This window comes from Phyllostomus discolor, chromosome 2, assembly GCF_004126475.2.
Source record: "Phyllostomus discolor isolate MPI-MPIP mPhyDis1 chromosome 2, mPhyDis1.pri.v3, whole genome shotgun sequence".
NCBI classification, from domain to species: domain Eukaryota; kingdom Metazoa; phylum Chordata; class Mammalia; order Chiroptera; family Phyllostomidae; genus Phyllostomus; species Phyllostomus discolor.
In genome coordinates this window covers 10,998,235-11,025,226 of record NC_040904.2, presented here as the reverse complement: position 1 = coordinate 11,025,226, position 26,992 = coordinate 10,998,235, and the positions used below count along the sequence as shown (strand labels likewise).

At 53.6% G+C, this 26,992-nt stretch overlaps 1 protein-coding gene across 9 annotated transcripts in view; it reads right to left on the bottom strand.

Annotated features, from left to right (window-relative positions):
* The window catches only part of DIP2A (disco interacting protein 2 homolog A), a 104,127-nt gene that overhangs the window by 3,611 nt on the left and 73,524 nt on the right, over nt 1-26,992 (bottom strand). For 4 of the 9 annotated variants that reach the window (XM_028504536.2, XM_036017536.1, XM_036017540.1 and 1 more), the window contains 19 exons: nt 24,536-24,672; nt 23,980-24,060; nt 23,385-23,512; nt 20,850-20,964; nt 15,000-15,201; nt 13,950-14,059; nt 13,788-13,868; nt 13,560-13,683; nt 10,992-11,113; nt 10,706-10,817; nt 9,551-9,660; nt 8,934-9,064; nt 7,800-7,968; nt 6,952-7,122; nt 5,588-5,617; nt 4,760-4,821; nt 4,031-4,088; nt 1,839-1,913; nt 154-328 (listed from right to left, as the gene is read on the bottom strand). In XM_028504536.2, the coding sequence (XP_028360337.1) occupies nt 154-328; nt 1,839-1,913; nt 4,031-4,088; nt 4,760-4,821; nt 5,588-5,617; nt 6,952-7,122; nt 7,800-7,968; nt 8,934-9,064; nt 9,551-9,660; nt 10,706-10,817; nt 10,992-11,113; nt 13,560-13,683; nt 13,788-13,868; nt 13,950-14,059; nt 15,000-15,201; nt 20,850-20,964; nt 23,385-23,512; nt 23,980-24,060; nt 24,536-24,672 (2,193 nt within the window). Of the gene's footprint in view, nt 1-153; nt 329-1,838; nt 1,914-4,030; nt 4,089-4,759; nt 4,822-5,587; nt 5,618-5,982; nt 6,838-6,951; nt 7,123-7,799; nt 7,969-8,933; nt 9,065-9,550; nt 9,661-10,705; nt 10,818-10,991; nt 11,114-13,559; nt 13,684-13,787; nt 13,869-13,949; nt 14,060-14,999; nt 15,202-20,849; nt 20,965-23,384; nt 23,513-23,979; nt 24,061-24,535; nt 24,673-26,992 lie in introns of those variants that run through there. The other 5 variants (XM_036017537.1, XM_036017538.1, XR_004901227.1 and 2 more) reach the window with 4 other exon arrangements.

Here is a 26,992-nt window from a genome sequence, read left to right as displayed (position 1 = left end):
TGCAAGCTCCCTCCAGAGGTGCGGTGCACCAGCGGGAATCCTGGAGGCGCCACACCTGCCTGGCATCTCCTGAGCTGCAGCAGCAGATCCCGGGGGCTGTGGACAGGCGCCCCACGCCACAGCACTGCCACGGGCGTCACCCTAGCCCCTTACCTCCACTGGCATCGGTGAGCTCTGTTCTCCGAAGGAAGCCCAAGTAGCCAGTCCTTGCCCAGATGGTCTGGGTGTCTCCAAAGCTCAGCCGGGCACTGAAGTGGTCGGCGTGAAGCGCCTCCTCCCCGTGGACGGTGTAGTAGCCTGTGGCATTGTGGGGGCTGCTAACCCAGATCTGTGGGGCCCGGAGGACAAGAATGAGCTGAGGTTCTCTCATGAGATATCCACGCACCGAGAGAACTTAAGAATTAACACCACACAAAGGCAGGGGTGTTTTCAGTGTCTCTCTTCCTGTGAACTAAGTTGAAATGACAGGCACAGAAAGCAAACAAGTAACTTTTCTCTCCTCCAGATGGAGCGCTCCTCTCCAGGACTGCAAAGTGGACGAGCTCACGGGGGCAACTTCCGCCCCTCACGTCAAACCACTGTTGTCAGTAAGGACAGGGAATGACGGACACGCCCACAGAGGGACGAGCGGTGAAGTGAGGCTCACTGAGTGGGCAAGCACCACACAGACTGAACCCGCACACGTGTAAGCTCTGCACATCCACGTGCCCTCGCTGGGTGCACATGCGCAGGAAGGACCCAGTGTCATGGCCCCCACGTGTCTCTAGACACAGGGCCCTTCTAGGACCCACAGTCGGCTCCCCGGACCGAGCACCCGGCTCTAGACATCCCCATAAGGCAGCATCCTAAGAGGAGACAGGGCAGCCGACAGGGTCTTCTGCCACAAGAGGTGGGGTCCCAGCCCAGCACAGCCCCTCTGTGACCATCTTGGGGCACAAAGTGGCCCTCATAGGCTTGGGTCCCACTCGTCAGAGGGGAGGCCCCACACCAACCCCACCCACCACCGGACTGACGCATCTTCCCAGGAGAACACTGAGCGGCCCTGGGAGGCCCCAGGCCCACGCCCACCCTTGTCTCAGTGAGACTGAGACCGGGCAGTGTCTGGATGACCACCCGAGTGCCTCCTACCAGGACCCTGGAGGCGGGCCACACCAGAGACCAGCAGGGGACTCGTGCCCCCCTGGTGCCAGGACACTGGTTCCATGGCACGTCCCTGGAGCCCGGAGCTGGGGGCAGGAGACCGTTCTCGTCATCACAGGTCCGACCTGGGCACTCGGGCTGAGAGCTGTGCGCTCCCTGCCAGCCCGCCTCCAGGCAGTAAGTCCCACTGTCCCAGACTACTCTGGACCCACATGCATGACCCAAGTGTATTGACATGATGATTCCTGCACAGCCTGGGCGTGCCAGGGGACAAGTCCTCAGGAGCAGAGGACCCCTGCCTCCAGCCCCGGCGCCTGTGCTGTGCCAGCCTGTCCCTCAGGGCTGTGGCTCCTGGCTTGGTGCACGAACTGCATTTTAACGGACCTCTGCTTTCTCCATGCTCATGGCTCTGGGGTGGCCCCTAGAGGCTCTCAGAACCTACAAAACTCAAGGTTTCCCTCTGCTGGCAGGGGACCCGGAATGGGAACTCACCCCAGGGGACCCCGAGATCCTACCCAGGCACTAGGTACAGGAGCACAAACGTGTCTGGGGTGGGGAAGGGCAAAGAGCTTGGCAGATTCCCAAAAGCATGTGTGACCCCAAAGGGCTTAGAACCCACGACTCTGGGGCAGACGGGGAGAGGGAGAGGAGCAGCTCCCGGGGTGCACAAGGCTCCAGAACACAACTCCCGGCCTCACCTCTCCCAGGTGCGAGTCTCCGAGGGGCCCCTTGGTCTCAGTGTGCGCGATGATGACCTTCACTCCAGGGAGAATCTGGGAGGAGAACCACACCCACGTCAAAGACAACACAAGACTCCTGACTCAGTGACATCAGACACGACAGCTCTCAGAAACTGATCCCAACGACACGGCATGCACATGTGAGTGACCAGGAGGTTTAAAGCCAACGTGAACTTGAATTTGAACAGAAATAACACTTTAATAGATAAAAATATATGAAAATCTTAGAAAAATGACCTCCGTTCCTAAGAACCTATTTTGACCAGACCCTATTTTGAATGTCACTGAGGGGCACAGAGGGTCTCCATAAGCATCTGCTCTACCTGCAGTCTTTCAACTAGGCCACCGAGGACCACCTACCCCTCGCAGGAACCCAAAGGTCAGGAGGGCCATCCAGCCCCGCCGCTCAGCTGTGCCCCAGCCCAGCATGCAAACGCTCTGTCCACAGCTTCATCCAGCTCCTAGTTCTGGGCCGGGATGCTAACCATGACTTGGAGTCAGCCCAGCCCTGGGTCACCTGCTCTGTGTCGATGGAAGACAAAGAGGCACCAGCTCTCACTCAGGAGCCATGGAGAACAGTACAGGTCAGGGGCCCCACCCCTGCCCAGTCCTGGGGAGACCTTGCTGGGCCCGGGTCAGACCACGTGGCTGCTCCAGGCGTGGTCACCTGTCCTGTGGTGTCTCCTCACATACAAAAAGGGAGGTGACAGTGAGGTGCTCCAGGAAGGTGAGCAGGGACGAGGGGTCACAGGAGGGGCGTGAGTGTAGGCCGTTGCCCACGGTCAGGGCCAGGCCCTCCTCCCACTGTCACTGCGCCCTCGCCACACGCTGTCCTGTGGGGCAGTCCTGTTTTCCTGGACAATGCTGGGGCCTCTGACCCCTCTCCACGGGGCCCCCCGAACCCTGACACCAGAACTCTTTCCAGAAGACAAATCCGTCAGGCACAAGTCATTCTAAGAGCAAAACAGGAGGGGAAAAAACTCCATAAGAAGTGGGAGGAGGGGTGATTACAACAATGATGGAACTGTCTTAAGTGACAAATTACAAAACGCAAAAAAGAACTGTTTTAAGACTTAATGACACAGGAAAAATAAGCTAAGTTTACAAAAAGAGCGAAGCAGAGCGTCCACTGGGCATGCGCTCCAGCAATGTGCTCAGAAAGGGGAGGTCACTGCCCGTATTCGCCTCTCAGAGGGTCTCCCCCAAGTCACGTTAAAGACAGGCACAGGGAGGCATGCTCCCACAGCCCCGCACCTGCGCGGGGGTCCATGCGTGCCCTCACTCCGCCTCCCCTCCCCCAGCTCAGCTCCGGCAGTGCTGGTCTCCCTCCCACGAGCCCTCTGCCCTGGGCCCTGGGGCTGCCCCTGCCCCCCACCCGCCCCCCAGTGCACACACAAGGGCTCCTCTCCAGGCACCTTGCTGCCTCCTGAGGCAGCTGCGGCCACAGCAGTGTGAGAGCAGAGTCGGGTGGCTCTCCAGGCTGCCTGGGTTGGGGGTGGTCTGCTCCTAGCCACACTGGACACATGGCCCTGTCCACTATCCTGCTGTCCCCTGGCCATGGCACAGGGCAGCTGCCAGGTCACACCATCTTCATCACACAGCCTCATTGGCACGTGGGCTTTCCTCCCTCCTCCCAGCCTCCCCTGGTTCTGAAGACCCCTGTTCTCCTGGGCCTGGGCCTGCTGACCCCTCCCCGGTGCTCAGTGTTAACCAGGGGCACCTCCGGTGTTCTCCCCCCTCCCCCCCCACACCCCTCCCAACCCCCATGCGCCCACAGGGCCTCAGCAGGCCTGGACTGGCTTTGATGGCAAATTGCAACATGGCCCAGCTGGAGACCCCAAGGCCCAGCTGGAGACCCCTTCCTGGCTGTTGCCTGGGCCAAGGGCTGAACTGTGGGGTCGTGCTGGCCCTTGCTCCGGACTGTGTGAAGACCTTGGGCCTGACCTGAGGAGGCCTGCAGCCTCGAGCCCTACAGTGGGAGTTCCTTCTGTGGTTCCGCCCCTGAAGCCCGTCCTTGGCTTTGACCTCAGATGTCCCTGTAAGGCCTTAACCCAGCCCTTGCGTGAGTCTGCAGCGGGGGAGGCCTCCCGTGCCCGCCCGGCCCACCCACAGCCGTCCGTGTCCACCAGGAGAAATGCAGCGTCCACTACCTTTCCAGACTCCGTCAGCGGCAGACTGTGAGGAGAACCCCGTTCTACCAAACGTACCCTAAAAATTAACAAGGGGAAAATTTCAGAATAAAATTTACAACACAGGTAGTGACCTCCAAAAAGGCAACTCATAAGATAATCAGAAATTATCACTGTGACGCTCAGTCCTTTGACAACACCCGAGACTTTGGCTTTCCATAGGACCTTGTTGTGACCGCGACTAGTGCCTTCAGGTGCCACAGGGGACGCACTCTACCTGCCTGGCTCTTCTGGAACAGCTCAGGGCAGGAGCCTGTTCCAGGTTTCTCTGGGGGCGCCTGCAAGCTGCGCTGTGGCCACGTTTGAGGGCCCGGCCCGCACCCGGGCCTCAGGGCTGGGAGAGCCGCGCACCTGCAGGCTGGCTGTGGCCGCAGCACACGTTTACTGGTGGGAGCACTGGGTCCCACCCCGAAACGGTATCCCGTTTAAGAACATCCTTGCTATCAGTTGGTTTACTCGTCCTCAGCCCCGTAAAAAGCTAAATGTCAAATGTTCGGTCACTCCCATGGCTCTTCTGGTCGTGGGAATGAGAGACAAAGGGACACTGACTGAGCCTCCAGGACACAGGGATGCAGAGAGGGAGACCCGGACTCCCCCAGGAGAGGCTGGCCAATGGCTGGCCAGGCGTCGGGGGGTCCAGTCAGGGCCGACCGGCCGCACCACCTCACCCACGGCGCCGAGGGCGGTTACCTGTCGTGGCGCAGCGCCCTCATGTCCACGTAGACCGTCGTGGGGTCCGGGCCGGCCGTGCCCTGGAAGGGGAGCATCGCGTCTGCATCTACGCGCACACCGCCCAACAGCTCCTCCCCGCGGCCGGGAAGGCAGCAGCTCGGCTCCGGCGGCGAGTCTGCCCAGGGACACCGCTGCCGCCTTCCAGCCAAACACCTGCGCGGCTCGGTGACCTCGAGTGAGAGCTAGTAACACCGAACGAACATGCCCAACTGTACGACTGTGCATTTCCGTTTTAACAGCTGGGCTCTACGTTGTGGTGAAAACACCACCTCAGGACTTTGGGGGCGTTTCCACCCAGCCGCGGGCCAGGCCTGGCTCTCTCCAGCTGGCTCTCCAGCTGGCCTAATTCTGTGGGGGGCTGGCAACCGCAGAGGCTCGGTCAGGGTCAGCGGAGTGATGGCCTCCCGTCCCTCACCTCTGACACTGGGACCCTGAGTGAAGTGAGTTACGTCCCATTTATTAGATAAGGGACATCGGGTTAAAGGGACACTCCGCTCAGCATCTCTCTCTGAAGATCACAGACAACACAGCCAAACTGCTTCACTGAGACCCAACAGCCCTTTCCTCCAGAGGTCATGCTATGAGTGTTAAACTCTTGAAAACAGTTTTACCCTTAAATTTGATTACAAAGGAGCTTTTACAATATGTAAAATAATATCCACTGTGAGCAAAGTCAGACAGCAAAAGAAACAGGTGTTCGTCTGGAGATGAGGAGAAGGCCACAGGAACTCATGGGGGAAGCACAACAGAGGCACCTCGAGGTCGAGGTCAAGGTCAAGGTCGTACCTGCTCAGCCAGCTTTCCCAGCCTGTTGGGCTGACAGAGGCAAAGGAGGCCAGAAGAGTGAGACAGGAGGAGACAGCCACAGGAGACAAACAGAAAGCAACAGGCCACGTGAGAAACACACGGTAAGAGACAGCAAAACGCGTCACTGCATCTCAAGGGGACATGCGAACACCCCAGTGAGACTCCGCACCCGCACACGGCGCGCCGACAGACACAGGGGGTGACCTTCCAACACCGAGTCAGGGGGCGCGAGTCCTCTGCAGCCGCTGACTACACCACCAGCAGCCCGGGGCTCGGTCCCACTCCTACAACAGGGAGGGCGTGAGGGGGGCACCCCAGCCCTCCCCCTCTGCCCAGGGCAAGCGTCTGAGGCTTGGAGTGGCCAGCACAGTCTGCACGGCTGAGGGGACACCAGCATCAACGCTGGGGAAAGGGACGATGCTCCACGGCTGGCCCGGACTCGGCTCCTCTGGGAGGAGGGCCGAGCGGAGCCAAGGCTCTGGAAACAAGAGCGAGCCCCACCCCGGGGCCCTGCTCTGGGTCCAGTGCTGCCTTTCCTCTGACAACTGCCTGGTCTGTGTGGGTGAGCAGGCGTTCAGCGCGTCTTTAGAAAGAAGTGACGCTGAGATAGTAGTACGGAGTCTGGAAAACAACCAGAGTCTCCTGAGAAGCTGCCAACCGCTCTGCAGTTACTGTTCAATCTCTGCAACTTCATGTTTCCTTTTAGGAAGCAGCAGTACAATACCTTAATGTCTCAAGTATGAATTAAAGGCAATACGAATTACCACACTGATGTTTCAATTTAAAACGGCTAGATGTCTTAAAACAATGCTTATTGTTGTTTTATAAAGTTCACTGCATGTTGTATCCAACTTAGATTCTTCCACGTAAGAAAAAGTCACTGTTCAAAAACAATTTGTTTTTTCCAAATGAGCCTTGTTCATGAAGAGAATGGATTCTAGTCAAACCTCAGTTCTTGAGCGTCTTGGTTCTCAAACAATCTGGTTCTTGACCAAGTTGTTCACGGAAAAAAGGTCTCGGTGTCTGGGCAAACTCTGGTCTCGATTCCCTACCCAACAACCCTTTCAGCTGATACCTGTATGATCATCAGTCACGTGTCTCTCAGGCGACAAAGGAGATTCGGTATTCGAACAAACCACTTCTCGAATAGTTTTCCAGAACGAATTAAGTTCAAGAACTGAGGTTCCACTGTATCTTTTTAAAAAAACCTCATAGGTCTCCAAGATAAACTATTTGGAAATGAAACAGCAAAGGCTCAGAGGGTGAGAGGTGGACACGGCCGGCACAACAAAGAGCAAAGGTTCGAACACTGTCCGTCCGGGCGCCCAGTGCAGCCACCTTACCTGGAGGCAGATGGCCACGTTGACCCTGCACCCAAACGTGGTGCTCACGGCACGCGCGGGCAGGCCCAGGTCCTTGAACAGCTTGGAGAAGGACTGTGTCAGCGCGATCCGGGGCCGCTCCTCAGCAACCACCATACATGTGCGCACACACGACAGGTTCACCCCCTTCATCTGCGGGGGGGGGGGGGGGGGGGGGGGGAAGCGGGGTGAGATTGGGCCCTCCACACTGTTTTAGGAAGCTCCTGAGGAGACCCATGTGCAACCTGAATGCTTACCCCACCTCCTCTGCCTTGGCCTCAGCCTACAAAACTCTAAGTATCGAAGTGCTAGAGGTTACCCACCTGCTCCACATCCACACCAGCCCTCCCGCTCACCTGGCTGTAGCTCCACAGGGCTCTCTCTCCTGGCCCCCACCCCAGGTCCTTAGGGGCCCTGAGGCCTCCAAGATGCGCCCAGAGCTAGTGTCAGACCTGCTCCCTCCCCATGCTCTCCCTTACCCTTGACCATGTACCTGTCCCAAGCAAGCACCACACCCCAGCCCACTCCATGCCCCTGTCTCCTGCCACATGGGTGCGCAGATGCAGGGAGCAACTTCCCTCTGCACAGGTGTGGTGGGGGTGAGCGAGGAGCTCCCAGCAGAGTGGGTGCTGGGATGAAGTGACACGGAGCTCAGTGCCTGGTGAGGGTTTCTCTGTTTCCACAACTGCTTGGAGCTATGTTAGGGGTCTTTTTTTTTAGGTTCCAGTGGCCCGGTTAAGAGCTAACCTGGGAACCCCAGGCTTTGGCACTTTCTGAGGAGAGACGCAGGACAGCAGGGCACGGGCAGCCCTGGGCACAGGCGCACTCACCCTGAGGACACCTGTCTGTGCGCCCAGGCCCTTGGTGCACATCTCCATGACCGAGTAGGAGCAGAAGGTGACGCGGGCCTTGTACTGGCTCACAGCGGACAGCCACAGGGACACGTTGCTTTCCAGCTCCAGCGGGGGCACCAGCACGGACTGGTGTCCAGAGTAGACACTGTGGGGGCGCAGAGAGTCAAGTCAGCTGCAGCCGCTCTGCCCAGGTGCGTCACCTGTGCATTCCAGATACCCTGCCTGCCTGTGCCAATGCGCCCGAGGTGGTGCCTCTTTCCTTTTTCAAGGATGGAACAAGGGGACAACTCTCCCTAACATCCAGTGGGAGTTTCCATGGAAAACGCACTGTGGGGGCAGGGGGCAATGCACAGGGGTCCCGGTTTCCCTCCAGCACCACAGTTAGGGAAAGGTCTGCTGCTGGGGACTCGGTGTTCTGACTCCAAAGACCTGCCGCTAGTAGTCCCTTCCCAATCACTAGTAATGGATAATGGCTGCACTTAACAAGAAACATATTTTCACTCTTTTACTCAATTTCAGACCCAGACCCAAACCCACCCCACCCCCAAAGAAACCCCCTCACATGTGGATCTTCGACTTTCTGGCACCAAAAATGCATCTTAGAATGTTAAAGTTCTAAAGAACTACACGTAGTTCCAACCCAGCAGGTGGAGTACCTGCACACTCACATGCACACCCTCCACTCTTACCTGCTCTCGTCTGCACAGTATAGCTCCACTCACCTGTACACTCTTCCCCCTCACTCACTTGTACTCTCTACCTGTATACTCACCTATACACTCTACCTGCACACTCGTCCTCCACTCACCTGCTCACTCTACCTGCAAACTTACTGGAACATTCTTCCTGTATGCACCTGCATACTTACTTTTCTTGCATTAATCTGTACACTCACCCATACTCTTTCTCTTTACCTCCACTTACCTGCATATTATACCTGAACATTCACCTGTACACTCACCTATAATCTTTATCTCCACTCTCCTTCCACTCACCTCACCTGCACACTCACCTATACTCTCTCCCTCCACTCACATGCATGCTATATGCACACTCTACCTGTGCACTACCTGCACTCTACTTCCATTCACACCCTACCTGCACACTCACCTGCACAGGCACCACAGGGCGAAGCCGAGGCCACAGTAGGGGTCAAGACAGATGGCGATCTGCCTGGAGGGGTACAGCTCACACTGCAGCTTTATGGAGCGGCACAAGGCACTTGTGGCTGCGTGTGACATCTTGGGGGGAAATGCAAGGTCTGCTCAGTGATGCACAGAAGGAGAGGGACCGACAACAGTGCCTGCCGTCCACCACACATCTACTTCCTGAAAGGACGGCTGGCTCACAATCCCGCACAAACCCAATACTGCCCAGGAAATGGCACATCAAAAATCTCCTTCATGAGATCTCAGGATGACAAAGAATTTTAATGAAGCACTTAGCTCCTGGTAAGGAGATGGACCGTGAAAGCCACACGCTCCTTGAGGCCAGTCAGCCATAAATCCACAAGTTCAGGCATTACCATAAAACATCAGAATGTGTATTACTCGGAGGCTAACGCAACTTTGGACTTCACTGGCATCAAAGACAAACGTGAAGGAACCACACTGCTGCTTCAGGCTCTGGGTGAGAGGAAAGGCCCCCACACACCTGCACCCAACACCCTTTCTCCCCACTGTTATGCGAGGGGCTGCGGCAGCAGGAGCTACAACCAAAGGACCCACCTTCACACCCGCTAAGATCCCTGTAGTCGACACACTGAAGTCCAGGTATGCGAGCATGTCCGGGGAGGGCGGCCTGAACACACTCGCCACCTTCTTTTTTGGTATGTCATCTGTTAAGGGGAGACGCCTGTTAACACTTCTTCAGGCTCGCACAAGAGAGGTGAGCCCTGGCGAGGATGCTCAGGACAGGTGCTGGGCTATGGGTACTGGGCTGCGTGCGTGAGTGGGGAAGCTCACTTCAGCCCCCGAGGGAACATTGCATGGTATGGACCCATCGTGACAGTGCTGATGGTGGGGGCGAGGGGCAGCGGGAGAGGTGGACGTGCAGGAAAGGAAATGGGCCACGGAGCTGCAGGGGAGTCCTCTGGTCAGCAGGAGGGTTACAGAAGCTGAGGTCAGCCAGGATCAGCAAGAACTCTGGCGGTGAGGGAGCCGCAGGCACACTCCCGTGCCTATTGGTGGGTGCTGGGCACAGTCCCTGGCCTCCTCTCAGACGTGGTGCCCTGGAGCACCAGGGCCGACGAGTATGATGGGGTAGAAAGGAGTCCTGTCTGCTCGGTGCCTGGCACCCACGTGGCTGCATATCTCAAGTCACCAAAGGGCCTGTGCAGGACTGCTTGTCTGGGGCATCTTGATGAGGTTCAGGGGAGACATTCTCAGCCCTAGGCTGACCTGACCACCCAAGGCAGAGAGATGGGGCTTTCAGACCTCTCAGCTGTCCCACAAGCATTTCATTTCATGGGATGAGGCAGCATTCACCAATGACAGGAACGAGGGAAGGGTGTATGTGCGTGCATGCACACACACTGCGGGCCTGTCCATGTCCCCACAACTGCCAACCCCCGTGTAGGCATGACAGACAGCTGTGGGCCACGGGCACACAAGTCTCGGGCAGGGATCTTCGCTCTCCACTGGCAGTAGAGACCCCGCCATGAGTGACGTGAACCACACTTCACGTCTCCCTCCATCCCACGAGCCCAGTCCCAGCGGGTGGAAACAGCTGCCGGGAGCAAGGCAGCAGGCACCCTTCGGCAGCCCCCTCACCATTCACTTTGGCTCATCTGGGGGGCGACAATGCAATCCCGACCACAACGAAGGGGAGAGCTTCGGCCCGGTGCGGACCCGCATGCACACCAACCGCGCGATGACGTGTACCTGTATCTATGATGGTGGGCCAGGTCCTGACGTCCACGGTGGCTGCCGCTTCCTTGGACTTCAGCAGCCGCATGATGGCCTGCGTGGTGAGCACGCAGGCAGACTTGCTGACCTGAAGGGCACAGGGACCAAAGGCCCAGTGAGACGTGGCGCCCGGGTACAAACCCCTGCACAGGGACGGCCCCGAAGAGATGAGCAGATGCCAGGAGGAGAGACCCTTGGGCCTACTGGCACACAGGCAGGCCCACTGTGAGGTCGGCCCTGCGGGGCCACAGCGCACACTCACCTCCACAATCATCTTGACGGTCGGAAGCGTGGTAGAGAGGTTCTGGGGGTGCGGGGGCCGCACAGTGACTGGCACGCAGCCGCAGTACAGGCAGCCGTAGAAGGCAGCAATGAGGTCCACCCCTGGGGAGACACAAGGTCAGGGGCTCAGCATGGGGGCTGAGCATAGCTCGCTGTGTCTAGTGTCATGCCACAGTGAAAAAGACACAGGGACACAATCTGCTTCACCTGGTAAAGCTGCTGCTTCCCCAACTAATGAGACCCGTGTCGAACACAGCGCTGCGAGGGAGGGGCAGAAGCGCTCCCCTCGGCCGGTGGGCTCCCCGCAGGCCCAGATGGCCAGGGAGGTCGGCAGCCCTGGAGACAGGCAGGGACGTCCCTGCCTAGCTCCCGACCACACGTGGTAATGCAGGACCACCAGAGTGTCCCTTCATCGTCCCTATATGTTCAAAATGCCCCATAATTAACACTCGTTCGGAAACGTACCACTTAAAATTCATTTTCTCTTGAACTCAGTACATCTTGAGAACACCTGTGCCCTCACGGCCTGTGCCCCTTCTAGATGCTGCCCTCAGATCAGCCAAGGCCCCACCTGGCATCCTCAGGCTACAAGACATCAGTCTCGGGCTGTTCCAATTCCGGAGTCAACATGAGTATGCCACGTTTAACCCAGTTAGTGGGTTTCACCAGATTACAACTCCCAAGGCCCCACCAGTTAACTAGGAATGTAACCATCTGGGCCTGGGGCAGCTCAGTATGCCCCTGTAACCACTGGGCCAGGCTGGTCCTACCACTGCTGCCCGATGACCACCCGTGCGCTCCATGCTTGCGGCCAGCCACGAGGATCAAGTGAGGGCCACACCGAGGGCTGGCACACAGCATTTCCAACACACGTGAGCATTCTCACACCCAGTGTCGTCACTCTGTCAGTGCGCCACAAACACATGATCAAACTGAACATAAAGAGGGGTCAGCGAGAACTTGTTTGCTGAGCTGGCACAGCTCCTACTGTCCCTGCAGCCTTCCTCTTCTCCCAGCGTCACCGGCAACACATCAGCCCCACCTTCTGCTGCTTCCAGAAAGCGTGGCTCCTTCATCGCTGGGGTCACACACGCCCCTGAGAACTGGAAGACAAGCTTGGATTCTCCAAGGACTGGACAACACACAGGCCTGTGCCTCTGCAGAGCGCCTGCACCACTGGGACTTCGGGCCCTCCCGCCAGGCTACTCTCCACCTGCTCTTTTTCTTTTTTTAAAGATTTTATTTATTTACTTTTAGAGAAAAGGGGAAAAGGAGGGAGGAAGGGAGAGAAACATCAGTGTGTACGAGAAACATCGAGTGGCTGCTTCCTGCATAGTGGCCTGCAGCCCAGGCATGTGCCCTGACCAGGGTCAAACCGGTGACCTTTTGGTTCGCAGGCCAGTGCTCAATCCACTGAGCCACAGCAGCCAGGCTCCACCTGCTCTTCAATGTTTAAAATGTAAACTTAGAACTTCATCATGCTTTTTCTTTTCTTCATTAAACATTTTTTATGAATAGTGTAAAACATGCCCCAAAGTAGAGAAAAGTATCAGCCATTTTCATCACTAAGATTCTCAATTACCAGGACAGCACTGTCTGTCTCCCTGTGCTTTGGCATTTAAGGAAAGGGCCTATTTATTAGTTTTATGGCTAAAAAATGAAAAAGAAATAAGAGAATCTCACTAACCCCTAGTGAATTTGGAATGTAGAACACTGAGCACCATGAGAGGAGAGACAACCAACATATGGCTTCTGAGGAAACAGCTCAGTGCCGTCCCAGTCCCGGCGAGGGGCCGGGCCTGCATCCGCGCTGGAGCCCGGACCTGTGCTCCAGATCCGGGGTCTGGTGTCTGTGCCACAGCCCGGCAGGGAACACAGCACCCCAGGAACGTGCTGACTGGCTGGGTCATGCTGGGTCTTTGGTAGACAAATTGTAAGGATGGTGGGGAAGAGACTTCGGTAGAGTAAAAGAGACTTAAAAAAATATATCAGATTTAAGAAAAATTGGCAGACTAAAGTACGTTTAGGAACCAAACTATAAAGAAATGGAAGAAATGACGGCTCCAGGAGCCAGGAAAGAGGCTGCAGCTGGGGAAGGCAGGCACAGGGACTTCTGGGTACCTGACAAAGACCAATTTCTTGACCTGGCTGGTGGTGACAAGGGTGTTACTTTCTACTAATAAAACGTAGGGGAGAGGCAGGGGAAGAAGAGCCAGATGAAAAGCAAAAGGATAACAAAGGCTACACTGCTAAAAAGTCTCAGTCTAACCACAATTAGATTACGGTTATTTACAGGGGCATACAGACGTGTCAAGAAGCTAAGTGTAACCGCTAAGGCCCAATGTGCAGTCTCAGGAGCTGGACTGCTGTGGTTGCAGTGGTGCAGGGCCACAGGCCAGGAGCCCCCCAGAGTCCCCACAATAGTCCATGGGCAAAGGTGACCATAACACCAGCACCCCAGGACTATCCCATAAGAGAAGACCCGAGGGGTGTGGGTGCTTGTGGAGGAGGTGTCCAGGTGAGTTTTGTGACATCTTGGTGTGCTTACCTGGGGGGTAGACCAAAGCCACGTGGTCCCCAATGCTCAGTCTTGCCTTCTCCATCAGAGCAGCGGCCACCCTCTCAGCCTTCCTGTGCAGCTGGACACAGGTCGCAGTGCTCGTCACCGTGCCCTAGGAAATCACGGAGCCACACTGAGCTGCGCAGCAGCGGGTTCGCTCCTTGCACACACGGTGTACGCTCCACTGGCCCCCACAGGGCAGCTGGGCGGACTGACCTTGGCATTCAGCAGCAGAAACAGCGGGTGGTCGGGAGTGGTGTGGGCCCGCCACTGCAGCACATCAGGCAGGAACAGGAACTGCGCAGAGAGGCCACCTCAGTCCTCCTCAGCTGCCCGCGAGAGGCGCCCTCCTCACCCTCCCAGGTCCTGGCCTGTTACCTTCCTGGCCTGGTCGCTGTCTTCCAGGTGAGCCAGTTCCCGCCCAGAGGCCTGTGCAATTCTCTTCCCAGCAACCAGATTCCCCACGATCATGGAGGCTGGTCCCACCTCTAGAAAAGGGGAGGGTGCCGAATGAGAAGCTGATGACCTCTGCTGGCACGTCCACTTCTCATCTGAATTAGATACCTGACTCTTCACTATGATACAGATGTTCGGGCAGCCCAGTGAATGGTTCACGGCAACCAACACAGTGAATGTGCAGGCATGCGCTGTGATGCCATGCCAGGCAACGAGGGGTTTCCTTGATGTTCAGCTACAGGGTTTATGTCAAATGACAAAGAGAATCTCTCTCTTAAGCATATGCAATACCAGACTGAGAAATTTACCAAATGGCACAGATCTGGGGGAATATGATTTGACCTTAGCCACAGCTAAACTCTTAATATATTTCATCGTTCTACTGCATTTTATGTACAAAATAGGAAATTAAATTTTCCTGATTAAATGTATTTTACTTAATGATATTTTAGTGTTCCATAATCAGGAAAAAAAGCCAGCATTTACTAAAAATTCACATAACCAAAGAATGAAAAACTGTATGTAACAGTTAAACAGGGAAGGGAAACTGACCACCTGCTGAGCCTCCCCAGGCCCCACCAGCCCCTGGCGGCGGCGGGTCACGGGGCTCAAGGAGAAGCACACACATCCTGCCCTGCCGTGAGCGCTGCAGCGGCTGGCAGAGGTTCTCCAGGTCCCCACGCTCCGAGTCTGCTCCTGGGCAGCATTCCCACTCCCTGGGAGCCAGGGCCTTGCCATCCAAGCTACGATGTCAGGCTTGAATTTAGCCACCAAGCCGGCTCTAACAGGCAGGTGGAAGCGACCACACCAGCGATGTGGTCAAGTTCTCTCTTGCATGGCTCAGTTCTAAGGAGGGAGAAGCTGGTGACTGGCCTGGTGTGCCACTCACTCTGGCTCCCGACCCTAACAGGTTTGCACCACTTAACCATGACGGTGCCTGCCACCCATTTAAGACTGTTATGCACAACTAACCTGGCTGTTTCTGGCGAGGTTTGGGAAGGTTGGTGACACAGGTGTGCGGGCACATTAGCACATTGCACGGGTGCAGCGTCCCCTCCAGAAAACGCTGTTTGGCTTCAGAGACGTGAACCCCTCCAAGAGGAGCCTTGGGCAAGGTGTTGGCAGGAACCAGAGCCAGACAGTACACGCCCACCTGGTGGATGCTGTCAATGGCCTGCAAGGGGGGACACAGGACAGGAGGGACTTCTTCTGACACCCGACACAGTGCACATGCTGACCAACTGCAGGCTGCTAGGAAGATGAAGGCTGGTGAGGACATTCCAATCCAAAGGTCAAGAAGACAGAGTGACCTCAGGATATTTTGTTAAATGAGAGAACAAGGTGAACATGCGTACCCTTTCTATCATTTAACTCACATACACTGTCTGTATACACGTGGTCATAAAACTGTAACCGCTTAAATTGAAAAACAGGAAGTCCGAGAAGCCCCGAAGCCCTGTTCAGTGACCCCCTGTGCAAGGAGGGAACGAGCAGGGGCAGAAGCTGGGCTCCTCTGAGTGTACTCTGCTTGCCTCTGAACCACATACGTATTTTACATACGAAACGCTTGAAATATTTAAAAGCAACCCCTAACAACTGAAAATAAAGTAAAACAAATCAACCCCACCGAACTGGAATCAGGTTGGTGGCACAGCCCCACAGAGAGAGTCTATTTAAAGCGACTTTAAACGTGGTTATTTGATGAGTCCACACCAAGTGGGATAGGCCCTGTGGGAGAAAAAAAACAAGTGGAAAAACCCTCTCCGGCTGCTCGCACAGATCGGAGCCTCAGAGGCAGGCAGAGACTGCGGTTCTGCGACCGCAGGGTGGGTAGCGCAGCCTGAGGCCAAGGGCAGGGTCTGCTGGAGCAGTTCAGTGTGGGAGAAAGGGGACCAATGGGTCAGGTAAGAACCCTGCGGTCTTGAACTGAGTTAAAATTAGCCACGTGAGCTCCTGATGTAGGTAATCTTGCAGACAGACATTTCCTACTCTGTCCACTGGAAGAAGCCCAGAGACGGTGACTAAGCTGGCAACAGCAAGTGCCCAGATGGTGGTCCCAAATTCCCTTTCCCCTGGAAGGCAGCTAGGGTCCCAGCCCTGACAGGTCTGGGATGGGAAAGGCACCGCCTCCCAGGCATCTGAGCTTCCTGTTCTCTGGTACGGCCGCAAAGGATCACAGGTATTACAAACGGCCTCGTTAGCCAGACGGAAGAGGCTCCAACTGACCATCAAAAAGTAACTATAATATTCCGAAAACACATCCAGTATGTTTAAATTCACTAGTTCACAATAGGACAAGTAAAAAAAAGCAGAACGCAGTGGGAACTTTTACAGGATTCTAGGAAACCAGCTCCTTACTCTGAAATCAATCCCTGAGTCTGTTTCCCTGCATGACCTGCCCTCCAAGGCCCCAGGGGATTCCACAGGACAGCACTTTGGAGAAGAAACTCCTAAAGCTGCTCTAGGAAATGATGAGGGAGGAATACGGGTATCAAAGCAGCAGCACCGCCGTGAAGTCCCGGCACATCAGTGTCAGGTACAGCAATGCTAAACCACGGCACCGCGTACCACCGTCTACGGAAGAGTACTGTCAGAAATCCGAACCTGCGCCTGGCCGAGGCTCTAGATCTCACACCAGCGTGCTGGAGCGACGGGACAGAAGGGCACGTTAAACGGCACCACGGAAGGGCACTCCTCGGAATTCAGGCTCGCGAAACACACTGGACAAACGACCTGCTTCTGTCAGTAAACGAGCTGGGAGAAGAAGATGGCAGAGAAGTCTACAGGTGAAAAAGACTTCAAGACCTGCCCCGCCAAGCACAATTCCTTCCCTCACTTTGATTCTGAGACTAACAAACAAACAAAACATTAGTGGGAAACTTGAATAATGACTAGGTAGATATTTCACTACATCAGATGTTGTTAGGATAAAAACTTAACAAAGTGGGGACAGAGGGAACATACCTCAACCTAATAAAGGCCATACATGACAAGCCCACTGGTAATATAGCTAACAGTGAGAAGCTGAAAGCTTTTCTTCTAACATAAGAAACAAGACAAGAATGTCTATGCTTATCATTTTTATTCAACCTAGTACTACGAGTCCTAGCCCGAGCTAGGAGAAAAGAAATAAAAGGCATCCAAATTGAAAAGGAAAAAGAAAATCATCTCTATTTGAAGGTGCCATTATATCATATATAGTAAACCCTAAAGACACCTCCAAAAAAACAATTAGAAATATTAAACTGATTAAGTAAAGTTTCAGGATGCAAAGGCAATATATAAAAATCTGTTGCATCACTAAACACTAATGATGAGCTTTCGGAAAGAGAAATTAAGAAAATAATCCCATATACAATTACATAAAAAAGAATAAAATGCCTAGGAATAAATTTAGTCAATGAGATAAAAGACATCTATATACACTGCAAATTATAAAACACTGATGAAAGAAACTGAACAAGACTTAAATAAACAGAAAGATTTTCCATATTCATGGATAAAAAGAATATTCCTAAAATGTCCACACTACCCCAAGTCATCGACAGATTCAGTGTAATCCCAATCAAAATTTAAAGAGCATTTTTCACAAAAACAGAACAATCCTACAATTTGTACAGAACCACAAACAAGCCTAAATGGCCACAGCAAATGAGGAAGAAGATCGAGGCTTGAAGCATCACACTCCCTGACTTCAAACGATACCACACAGCTGCAGTGATCACACAGCCTGACACTGGCACAGAAACGGACACACAGACCAACGGAACAGAATGGAGAACTCAGAATCACACAGCCTGACACTGGCACAGAAACGGACACACAGACCAACGGAACAGAATGGAGAACTCAGAAATAAACTCACACTTACCTGATCAAGTAATTCAAAACACAGAAGCCAAGAATATACAACGGAGAACCATTCCTTCAGTAAGTGGTGCGGGAGAAACTGGACATTCACATGTAAAACAATGAACCTAGACCACCATCTTATATAAGAACAAACTCCAAATGGGTGAGACCTGAAACCACGTAAGACCTGAAACCACACAAGACCTGAAACCACATAAGACCTGAAACTAAAAATCTCCTAAGAGAAAACAGTATAAACTCCTTGATATAGGCCTTGGCAACGATGTTTTGGATTTGACACCAAAGCAAAGGCAACAACATAAAAAATAAAGGAGCGGAGGTGCTAGATGAAACTAATAAGCTTCTGCACAGCAGACAAAACTCAACAGCAACGAAACAAAACAAAAAACCTCAAACAATCTAATTAAAAAGTGGACAGAGATCTGAACAGACATTTTTCCAAAGAGGACATACAGGTGGCCAACAGATACGTATGAAAAGATGCACAATGTCCCTAGTCATCGGGGAAATGCAAATTAACACTGTATCTGTCAGAATGGCAATCATCAGTAAAGCAACAAAGTAGTGACGGTGAGGATGTGGAGAAAAGGGAACCCTCCTACACTGCCAGTGAGACTGTAAATCGGTGCAGCCGCTACGGAAAACAGTATGGAAATTCCTCAAAAAAAAAAAAAAAATAGAACGGCCATATGACTCAGGAACTCCACTTTTAGGTATTTATCTGAAGAAAACATAAACACTAACTGGGCAAGAAATACGCACCCCACATTTATTGCAGGGTTATTTACAACAGCTAGTAAGTGAAAACACCCCAAGTGTCCATTGACACATGAACGGATACAGGAGACGTGGAGGGTCAGAGAGAGATGCGACTGAGGAAGCAGCGGTGGAGAGAGGCTTTGCTCCTGGCTCTGAAGATGGAAGGTCAGAGCCGGACGCCAAGACGAGGAGGCAGCCTTCGGGAGCTGAGAAAGGCCAGAAACGGACACTCTCCTGGAGCCCCCAGGAGGGAGCACGGCCATGCTGGTGCCCTGGTCTTAGCCCACGGAGAGCTGTGTCAGAACTCTCACCTCCAGAAACGCGTGAGAACACACTTGTATGGTTTTAGGCCACTATGGTTTTTGTAATCTGTTACTGCAGAAATAGAAAACTAGTAAAATTTTAAAACGGAAAGAAAATGTGGAGTATACATACAATGGAATGTTATCCAACCACTACAAATGATAAAAATCTTGCCATTTGCAATTGCATGACTGGAAGGACCTGGAGGGCATCAGGCTAGGTGAGACCAGTCAAACAGAGAGAGACCACTCAGTATGATCTCAGGTATATGCGGAATCTAAAACAAAGACAAAAGCAAGCCGCGTTCACAGGTGCGCAGAACAGACTGGTGGCTGGCAGAGGCAGGAGGTGATGGATGGAGGGGAATGGGTCAAGTGCGTCCAGAGGTACAGGCTTTCCCAGTTACAACCACCAGTCCTGGCACGTAACGTGCAGCACGGTGACTGTAGTTAACAGCAGTGTGTGTGTGAAAGCTGCTTAAGAGGACAGATCTTGAAAGTTTTCGTCACGAGAAAAAAAATCTGTAACTGTGTGTGGCGATGCTAACTAACCTGAACTGTGGAGATAATTTCATGATGTGGACAAATATCAAATCATTACACTGTCCACCTTGGACTGATGTTCCATGTCAATCGAACCTCGACAAAATAAAATTTACAAAGAAATTATTGGTAATGATATTTACTTTTAAATAAATACTGACACGCATACCGATAAAATGACGTGATGTCTGGGATTTACTTTGAAACTCTCCTGAGGAAGAAATGGGGGGCAGGGGACAGACGGACTTAATTGGATTAACAAGTGTTGATGCAGGGTGGTAAGAACATAGGGGTTGTTACACTCTCCTTTTTATGTTTGGCGTATTGGAAATACTCTATAATAGCCCTGACTGGTGCGGCTCAGTGGATTGAGTGTCAGCCTGCAAACCTAAGGGTCACTGGTTCGATTCCTGATCAGGACAGATGCCTGGGTTGTGAGCCAGGTCCCCAGTAGGGGGCACGTGAGAGGCAACCACACACTGATGTTTTTCTCTTTCCCTTCCCCTCTATCTAAAACATAAATGAAATCTTAAAAAAAGAGAGAGAAAAGTTGCACACTTTACTAAATGTAAATTCTACTCCCTTTCCCCTAAAAAAAAAAAAGAGTATGTTAAACTCCAGTTCAATATCCAAAAATATGGATGCCCAAGTGCAGAGGGGAAGGTGGCTGTGATGCATGACAACATGACGTGTCCAGAGGAGCGGGCAGAGGGATCAGGGGTCATAAGCACGGGTCAGCACTGTCGGTCACAACCTGCAACCACTGGAGAACCTACAGACTGGGTTCTAATGCAGGGATTCCTGATTAGCATAATTCCTAGTACAGGGCTTCACAGTGTCATTCTTTCAACTTTGCTGGACATTTGAAAATTTTCGGAATAAAATGTTGGAAAGTAACTGGTGCCGAAGTAGACAAGTGTTCGTGTCTCACGGCCCATGCTGGGGGTCAGCCCAGGCCGAAGCTCTTTTCATTTAAAGCAGTTCTAGGGGACAACAGCTCTGGCTACTAGACAACAAAGGACACGGCGGCCCTCGGACAGACTGCACAGTTTCAAATGCTGTTTCCTCCTCCTCCTCACAGGTCACATTCATTCAGTGCCTGCTGTGTGGGGGCAGCAGGGGGTAAAGAGGGGTCCCAGAAGCCATGAGTATCAACAAATCACCCCCACAAGCAGGCGTGCGGCACCTGGACATGCGGCCTCCTTGGCATGGTTCCAGAAACACCGAGCAGGAGCACAGACTCACCACCTGCTCTGAAGGAACGAAACGGGGGATGCCCGGACACACGGGGACTCTCGGGAACCGCAGCCCAGCAGACAGGCCGGAGGGGGCGTGCCCCACCCACCTGCAGCACGCGGCTCATCCACTGGAAGCTGTCCTCCTCGGAGGCGTCCGGCCGCTGCTCGGCCACGAGCACGATCCGGTCGTCGTGCAGCACTGTCACGGAGAACACGGCGATCCTGGGGGAGGACGAGGACAAAAGTGACCATCTGGCGAAGGATGCCAGAGGGGAGCAGACACCTCTTCTCACCTGAAGATGCAGAAGTGCTGGTGTTCAGAGCCAATCAAACAGGGGCTTTAAAGAGTCACCATTACAGATCTTGAGAATTTAAAAAGTAACCAGTCACGAATCTTGTGAGATTTAAAAGTAACCAGTCACAATCTCCTCAAATGTGATGGAAAATTCCCTAAAACCACCTGGTGCAAAGCAAAACCACCAGGCACACAGTTCAAAATGTTCCGTAACATAATGCTAATAATTGATACATTCCTTTGTACAAAAATCCTTGTCTATAAATTCTATGATTATATTTTTAATCTAACTGATTAAATCTGTCGCTCACTGAATTAATCTCCTTGTGTTTACTGGACTTGTTTCTCCCATCTTATTGTTAGGCATTTCAATATTCTCCTTTTCTTCCTGCTTTTAGACTTGAGATGACACAGCTTTTTCCTGTACGACACGAAGCTGGTCTCCCCATCACACCACCAAGCGAGCGCATCTGAGGTTCTCATTCTGGGCCTGTATGAACATACCTTCCTGTTCTCCCATGTGGCTGGTATGAGCACACACACACGTGTGCGCACACACACTCTTTTATACAACAAACTTTGCCCAGGATTAAATACCTCTTGTAGCATTTCCTGAATTTGTTTCTTAGTACCTCATCTGTACCTCATCTGAAACTATCTTCACGGAAATGATCTCTCGGTGACCAAGCTTCAGGAACACACAGACCCGTGAATGTTTTTATTTCAACTGCACTATATTAAGTGACGCTTTGGATAAATACAAAATCTAGGTTAAAAATGCCTCTTCAAAACTTGCAAACATTATTGCACTGTCCTCTTCTCCCACGAGTCCCGGTGCTGGGGAGTCCCGGTGCTGGGAAGGCCGGTGCACTCTGCCTAGTCCCGTGTCAGCTGAGACATCGCCGAGTCCACCGTGTGGACCCTTCTCAAGTGCAGGGAATTCCAGCTTCCTGCTTTGCAGACACGCCCTCCTTCTCTCCCAAGTCTGATACCTGGATGTCCAGCCCTTCTTCCTCTCTCCCCATCTCTCCCAATTTTTCTTTAAAACTTTCTATTTCCTTACATCTGTACTAGTTTCTTACTCTGCCTTTCCAGTTCATCAGTTCTTTCTCCAGCTGTATCTATCCCCCTATTTACTCCATCTATGGTGCTCTTTGTGCACACAACTGTTACGGTTTCTTGGTCTCATTTCCCGTTACTAATATCTCAGCAGCACAATCAGTTGTAGTTCTATTTCAAGAAGGTTGTGGTCCTCAAGCACTTGCCTGGCAGGGACAGGCAGGCAAGCGATGCTGCCTGCTTGTAGAGCAAGCACCCCACACTCCAGCCAATCACCCAGGCTGGCATCGCCTCATCAGGCACCTGCTCAGAGGGGGGCCTTCGCCTCCAGATACCATCAGGTTCTGGTGGCCATGCAAGGAGGCAGCCTCTCTCATCCACCCCAGAAGGGGTATGGGCTGCCCTGGTGTGACCCGTGGACACCTGCACAGCAGTGTACCCAGTCTCTGCTGCAACAACGGGTAGCGATATCCTGGGATGCTCCAGGCTGCATATGCCCACAAGACTACCTGCTGCTCTCTCCTGGGCGGTCATCCCATGCCCATCTTCCTTTCCTGGGGATAGCCAGCAGCCCATGCTGACCCACAATTTGGCAGAATTCCCCAATGATTTCTTCAAGGTATACGTAAGACAGGATCTAGCCAGGCTCACAGGCACCCTAGTGTGAGAAAAGCGCCTCCCGAAAAGAATAAAACTTAAAAATGCAGTCGGCCAAGCAGACCAACTAGGAGAAGGGGCTGCTTCCCACAGGACACAGCTCAGGAGCTGGGCAGCATCTCCCCTCCTTGCCCCCAGCCCCCGGGGCCTCGGTCAGAGGTCCACTTATTTGCTCAGCGGAAATGAAAATCTCTGAAGGGTTGCCTCACACATTTGGGAACTTGGACTGACTCTACTCCAGGCACAAGGCAGGGTCTCTGCATGTGTCCCTAAACCTCAGGAGAAAGAGAACTGGCTCTGCCGATGGACGGGGTGTTCCGGTCTGCATCCATGAGGTCGTGCACACGGTCCCTCTGTGGTGTCGGTGCTGGACCCTGGGCCCAGTCACACCTTCAGACCGCATCATCTTGAGAGGACGAGGACTGGGAAGTCTGGGGACAGTGAGGACACTAACTCTGCTGTCCTTGATCTGCAAGTGCCTCCTTTTCCTTGTGAGATTTCTCTGATGAAAAGAAATCTTTAGATTTGCCTGTTCAAAGCCCTGAGCTTTCCTTCCATTGTAAAGAGACTTCTCCGACCTTAGGTGGAGAAAGGACCTAGAGCCATAGCACGGGGACCCGCAGCGCATCACCTGCCTCTGTAGACAAACTTCATGGGCTCCACGGCCAACGCGGTGGCCACGATGTCGTCTGCATTGTGTCTGCGAACCCCGACCACCATCAGCCCGTCCAGCTTGCCCACGACGAAGACCAGGTTGTCCTGAAGGCAATGAAGCTGGTCAGGACGTGGGACACACAGGCAGGCCCCGTGGGTCAGGCCCTGCCATGAGGAGCTGGGAGCACACAGGAACCAAGGCCCCACGCTCAAGGTGATAGGCACAACCCGGGGTGGGGCAACCGTAGGATGAAGGGGCCCTACCGCCTGGCGGGCTCAGGCAGGGACCAAAGGGCATCCAGGGAGGGAGGTGGCACGAGGAAGGCCAAACGCGGGCACGCAGCCCTGGATGGAGTCTGTAGAGCACTCTGAGTGCTGCAGAACTACAGGCAGGGCTCCCAAACTCGGCACCAGTGACATTTTGGGGTGAGAGTTCTCTGCCGGGTGTTGCCATGTGCACTGTGGGGTGCAGCACGGCACCCCAGCCTCTAGACACCCACTACACGCTGGCAACATCCCCTCCCGAGTGGCGAGCCCATGGGGACCCGGGTCCTGGTGGCATGACTACTCACAGGGCCGATGAAGCCCAGGAGCCCAGTCCTGGTGAAAGGCCTGTCGGAGACGGGCGCTCCTCCTGCAGTGACCGGGACAGCCTGCGCAGAGTGGGGGTAGGGAACGATCAGGCAGAGGTCCACGGATGTCAACCAGCAGTCCAGGAGTCAGCGGGCTGGCGGGAGAGCTTGGCCCTCTCACTGCCTGACGCCAGGGTACGGCTCCTCAGGCGGGGCTGTCACCTCTGCTCCCCGAAGGGCGGGGGCTTCCCTGGGGCAGGAATCTGTGAGGCTGACAAGATCCTGCCCGGGCACCCGGGCACAGCATGGCCCCCACGGGCCTGTGTTGCTGCATTGCCCCGTCATCCCCGTGCTCCCAGAGCCTGGCCTGGAGGAGGGGGCACTCGCTGGGCTCTCCTGACACCCCCACAGCACCAGCAAACAAGAGTGCTGGCTTGCCCGAGCAGCCTCGATTCACGTCAGAGCTGACCCAGCAGAGCGGGCACCAAGGAGGCTGCCCACCACCCACTGTGCCCCACGGGCGTTCTCGGAACTGAATTCAGCACAAAGTACAAACCTCAAAGATGTTCTTTGTGATCCCAAGCAGTCCGTAGTACGCTGTGCCTGTGGCACTGGAGTCAACACATATTTCTCCAACCTCATCAGTTTTACAAAGACACGGGGCACCGTCTATCTTCACAACACACACATTAGCTAAAAGGGAAAAAAACCTCAGAAGCATAAACACACTGACCGAAGTGGATCATCCGCAAGAATCTACTTGGTGCCACCGGCTGCAGTCACGGAAACAAACTATCACAGGTGCAGCACGCCCTTACAATGAGCTTGCTGACCGGTATCGGACACATTCCATTTGTTCGTATCTGTGTGTGTGACACACGCCAGGGCGAGCCGACGCGGCGGTTCAGTGTGTCCTCCCCTGTGGCAGGCACCACCGTGCACGTCTGCTCCGAGGCTGGCCCCTGCTCCAGAGCCCGACAGGCCCCGTTTGTACCAGGGCTCTTCCTGCCCTGCAGGCCTCGGTGCGGCGCCTCCCCCAGCCCAATCGCCCCCGTTCCATTTTTACTGCACATCAACTCTACCTGAGGCTCCCGCCCACTTCCTGCCCCTCGGCACTGCGGCCCCCCAGCCCTACCACAGAGCAGGCATCCAGAAACAGCCTCCAACAAAAGAGCAAAGCACACACCAGGACACGCAATCTTCCATCAAACAAAACAGTCACTCAGTATGAATTAAACAGTCTGTAGTCATCAGGGCTTTGTCCTGCCTTTGCTCCTTCTTGAGTTTTTTTTTTTTTCTAATGCATTCTCACCTCCAAAGATGGGGAACAAGGAAAAATCTCAGGAAGGCAATTAGTCATTTATTTCCATTTGTGCACAAAGCAGCCAAAGCCTCAGCAGACTCAGGAGAGAAAACATTGGGGATGTTCATTAAAGGACATGGAATTCATGTATCTCACTGAGCAGATGGCCCTCAGCTCACATCCAGACACTCACATGAGGACAGACATCCCAATTTAAATCACAGAAAGGCACAACAGGTCAAAATTCACTTTGTATCATGAGTTTTGTACATCTGCTAAAAGTACCAATCAGTCTTCAACTATCCTGGCCAAAAGACGCCACCCTAAGGGAACGCCGCGAGCACACACCCACCCAGGGGAGCACCGCCCACACACAGTCCATCTTGTTCCATACTTGACTAGTAAAAACCAAATGCTACTAAGAAAAGTCCCTTTTATTCATTCAGAAAAATCACCAAGACTATATTTTACCAATCTTTAAATAGTTACTGTGCTCTCCTTATAACTACTAAAAATACGTAAGACTCCCAATCTTTCCTTTATAAAACGTTTCATCCTCATGTTCAAGTTACTATAGGACCACATTTATGGTACAATTATGGAAGGAAAAACACATGCTTCATCTTGCTGAAGTGTACCTAGAAATAAAATTTGAACTTCCAGTCTGCTCTAAGAGTCCCGACTCCTCCGCACAGGCAAGATCCGACATCCCTACTGTGGCTCACCCTCTGGAGCACCCTGGCTCCCGCCCAGTGGCCCACGTCCCGTGCACAGGCCGCCTGTGGAGGCAGACCCGCAAAGACGAGGGCCCGGGTGCTGGCGGCCCGCAGACCCTGCAGCCTCAAACACAGACACAGCGGCACTGGGGGAAGCAGGAGTGACTGACCGAGAGGTGAGACCTGCCTCCGGAAGTCACCAGGGGTGGTCAGGACAGCTGCCAGTGAACCACAGATGGCAAGGCAAGGAGGGGAACTGGAGTGGCTGCAGGGCTGCTACAACGGGGGGTGACCTTGGAGCGGCGAAAACAGGGCACCCTCCCTCTCACAACTGTCACCGGGGGCCTGCTGAGCCTGACTCTGCTCCCAAATGTCCATGGGAAACTTTGCACCAGCGTCACTCCATGTGGCCTCTCCTGAAGAGCCGCAGGAAGGCAGCTCCACCACCCTCTCCTCGGGGACGGCAGGGCAGCTTCTGACAGCTCCTGAGCTGGCCGGGCCCTGGGCCTGATGTGCTGGCCGGGCCCTGGGCCTGATGTGCCTGCCGGGTGGCTGCCACGGCCTTTCTGGAGCCCACAAGGATTTCTGTGAACCTCAGTTTAAGGTCACACTCCTAACACACGTGTACTTTCATGACTTGCTGAGACAATCCAATTGTCAAGTTACTCAGGCACACTGGGGACAGTGAGGTTTACGCCTTGACAGTGTGAAGTGTGAAGACTGGGCCTGACAGCAGAGGGAGCTGTTGTCACGTTACCCCAAACACGAGGACTAGAAGTCAGGTTCACAGGCCATAAACACACCCTCGTATTTTAGCTTAACCCTAAACTTAACATAAAAGGAGGCAAAAAACTGAAAAAATGTTATAAATTAAAATCCCACTTTACACAGAAAACCCTTTTAATGAATCTTTTACTTGTGTGCCCCCAGATCACACCTACAAAGCCTGGGGCTGGCATCACTGGGTCACGTTAATCAAAGGACAAGACCCGTT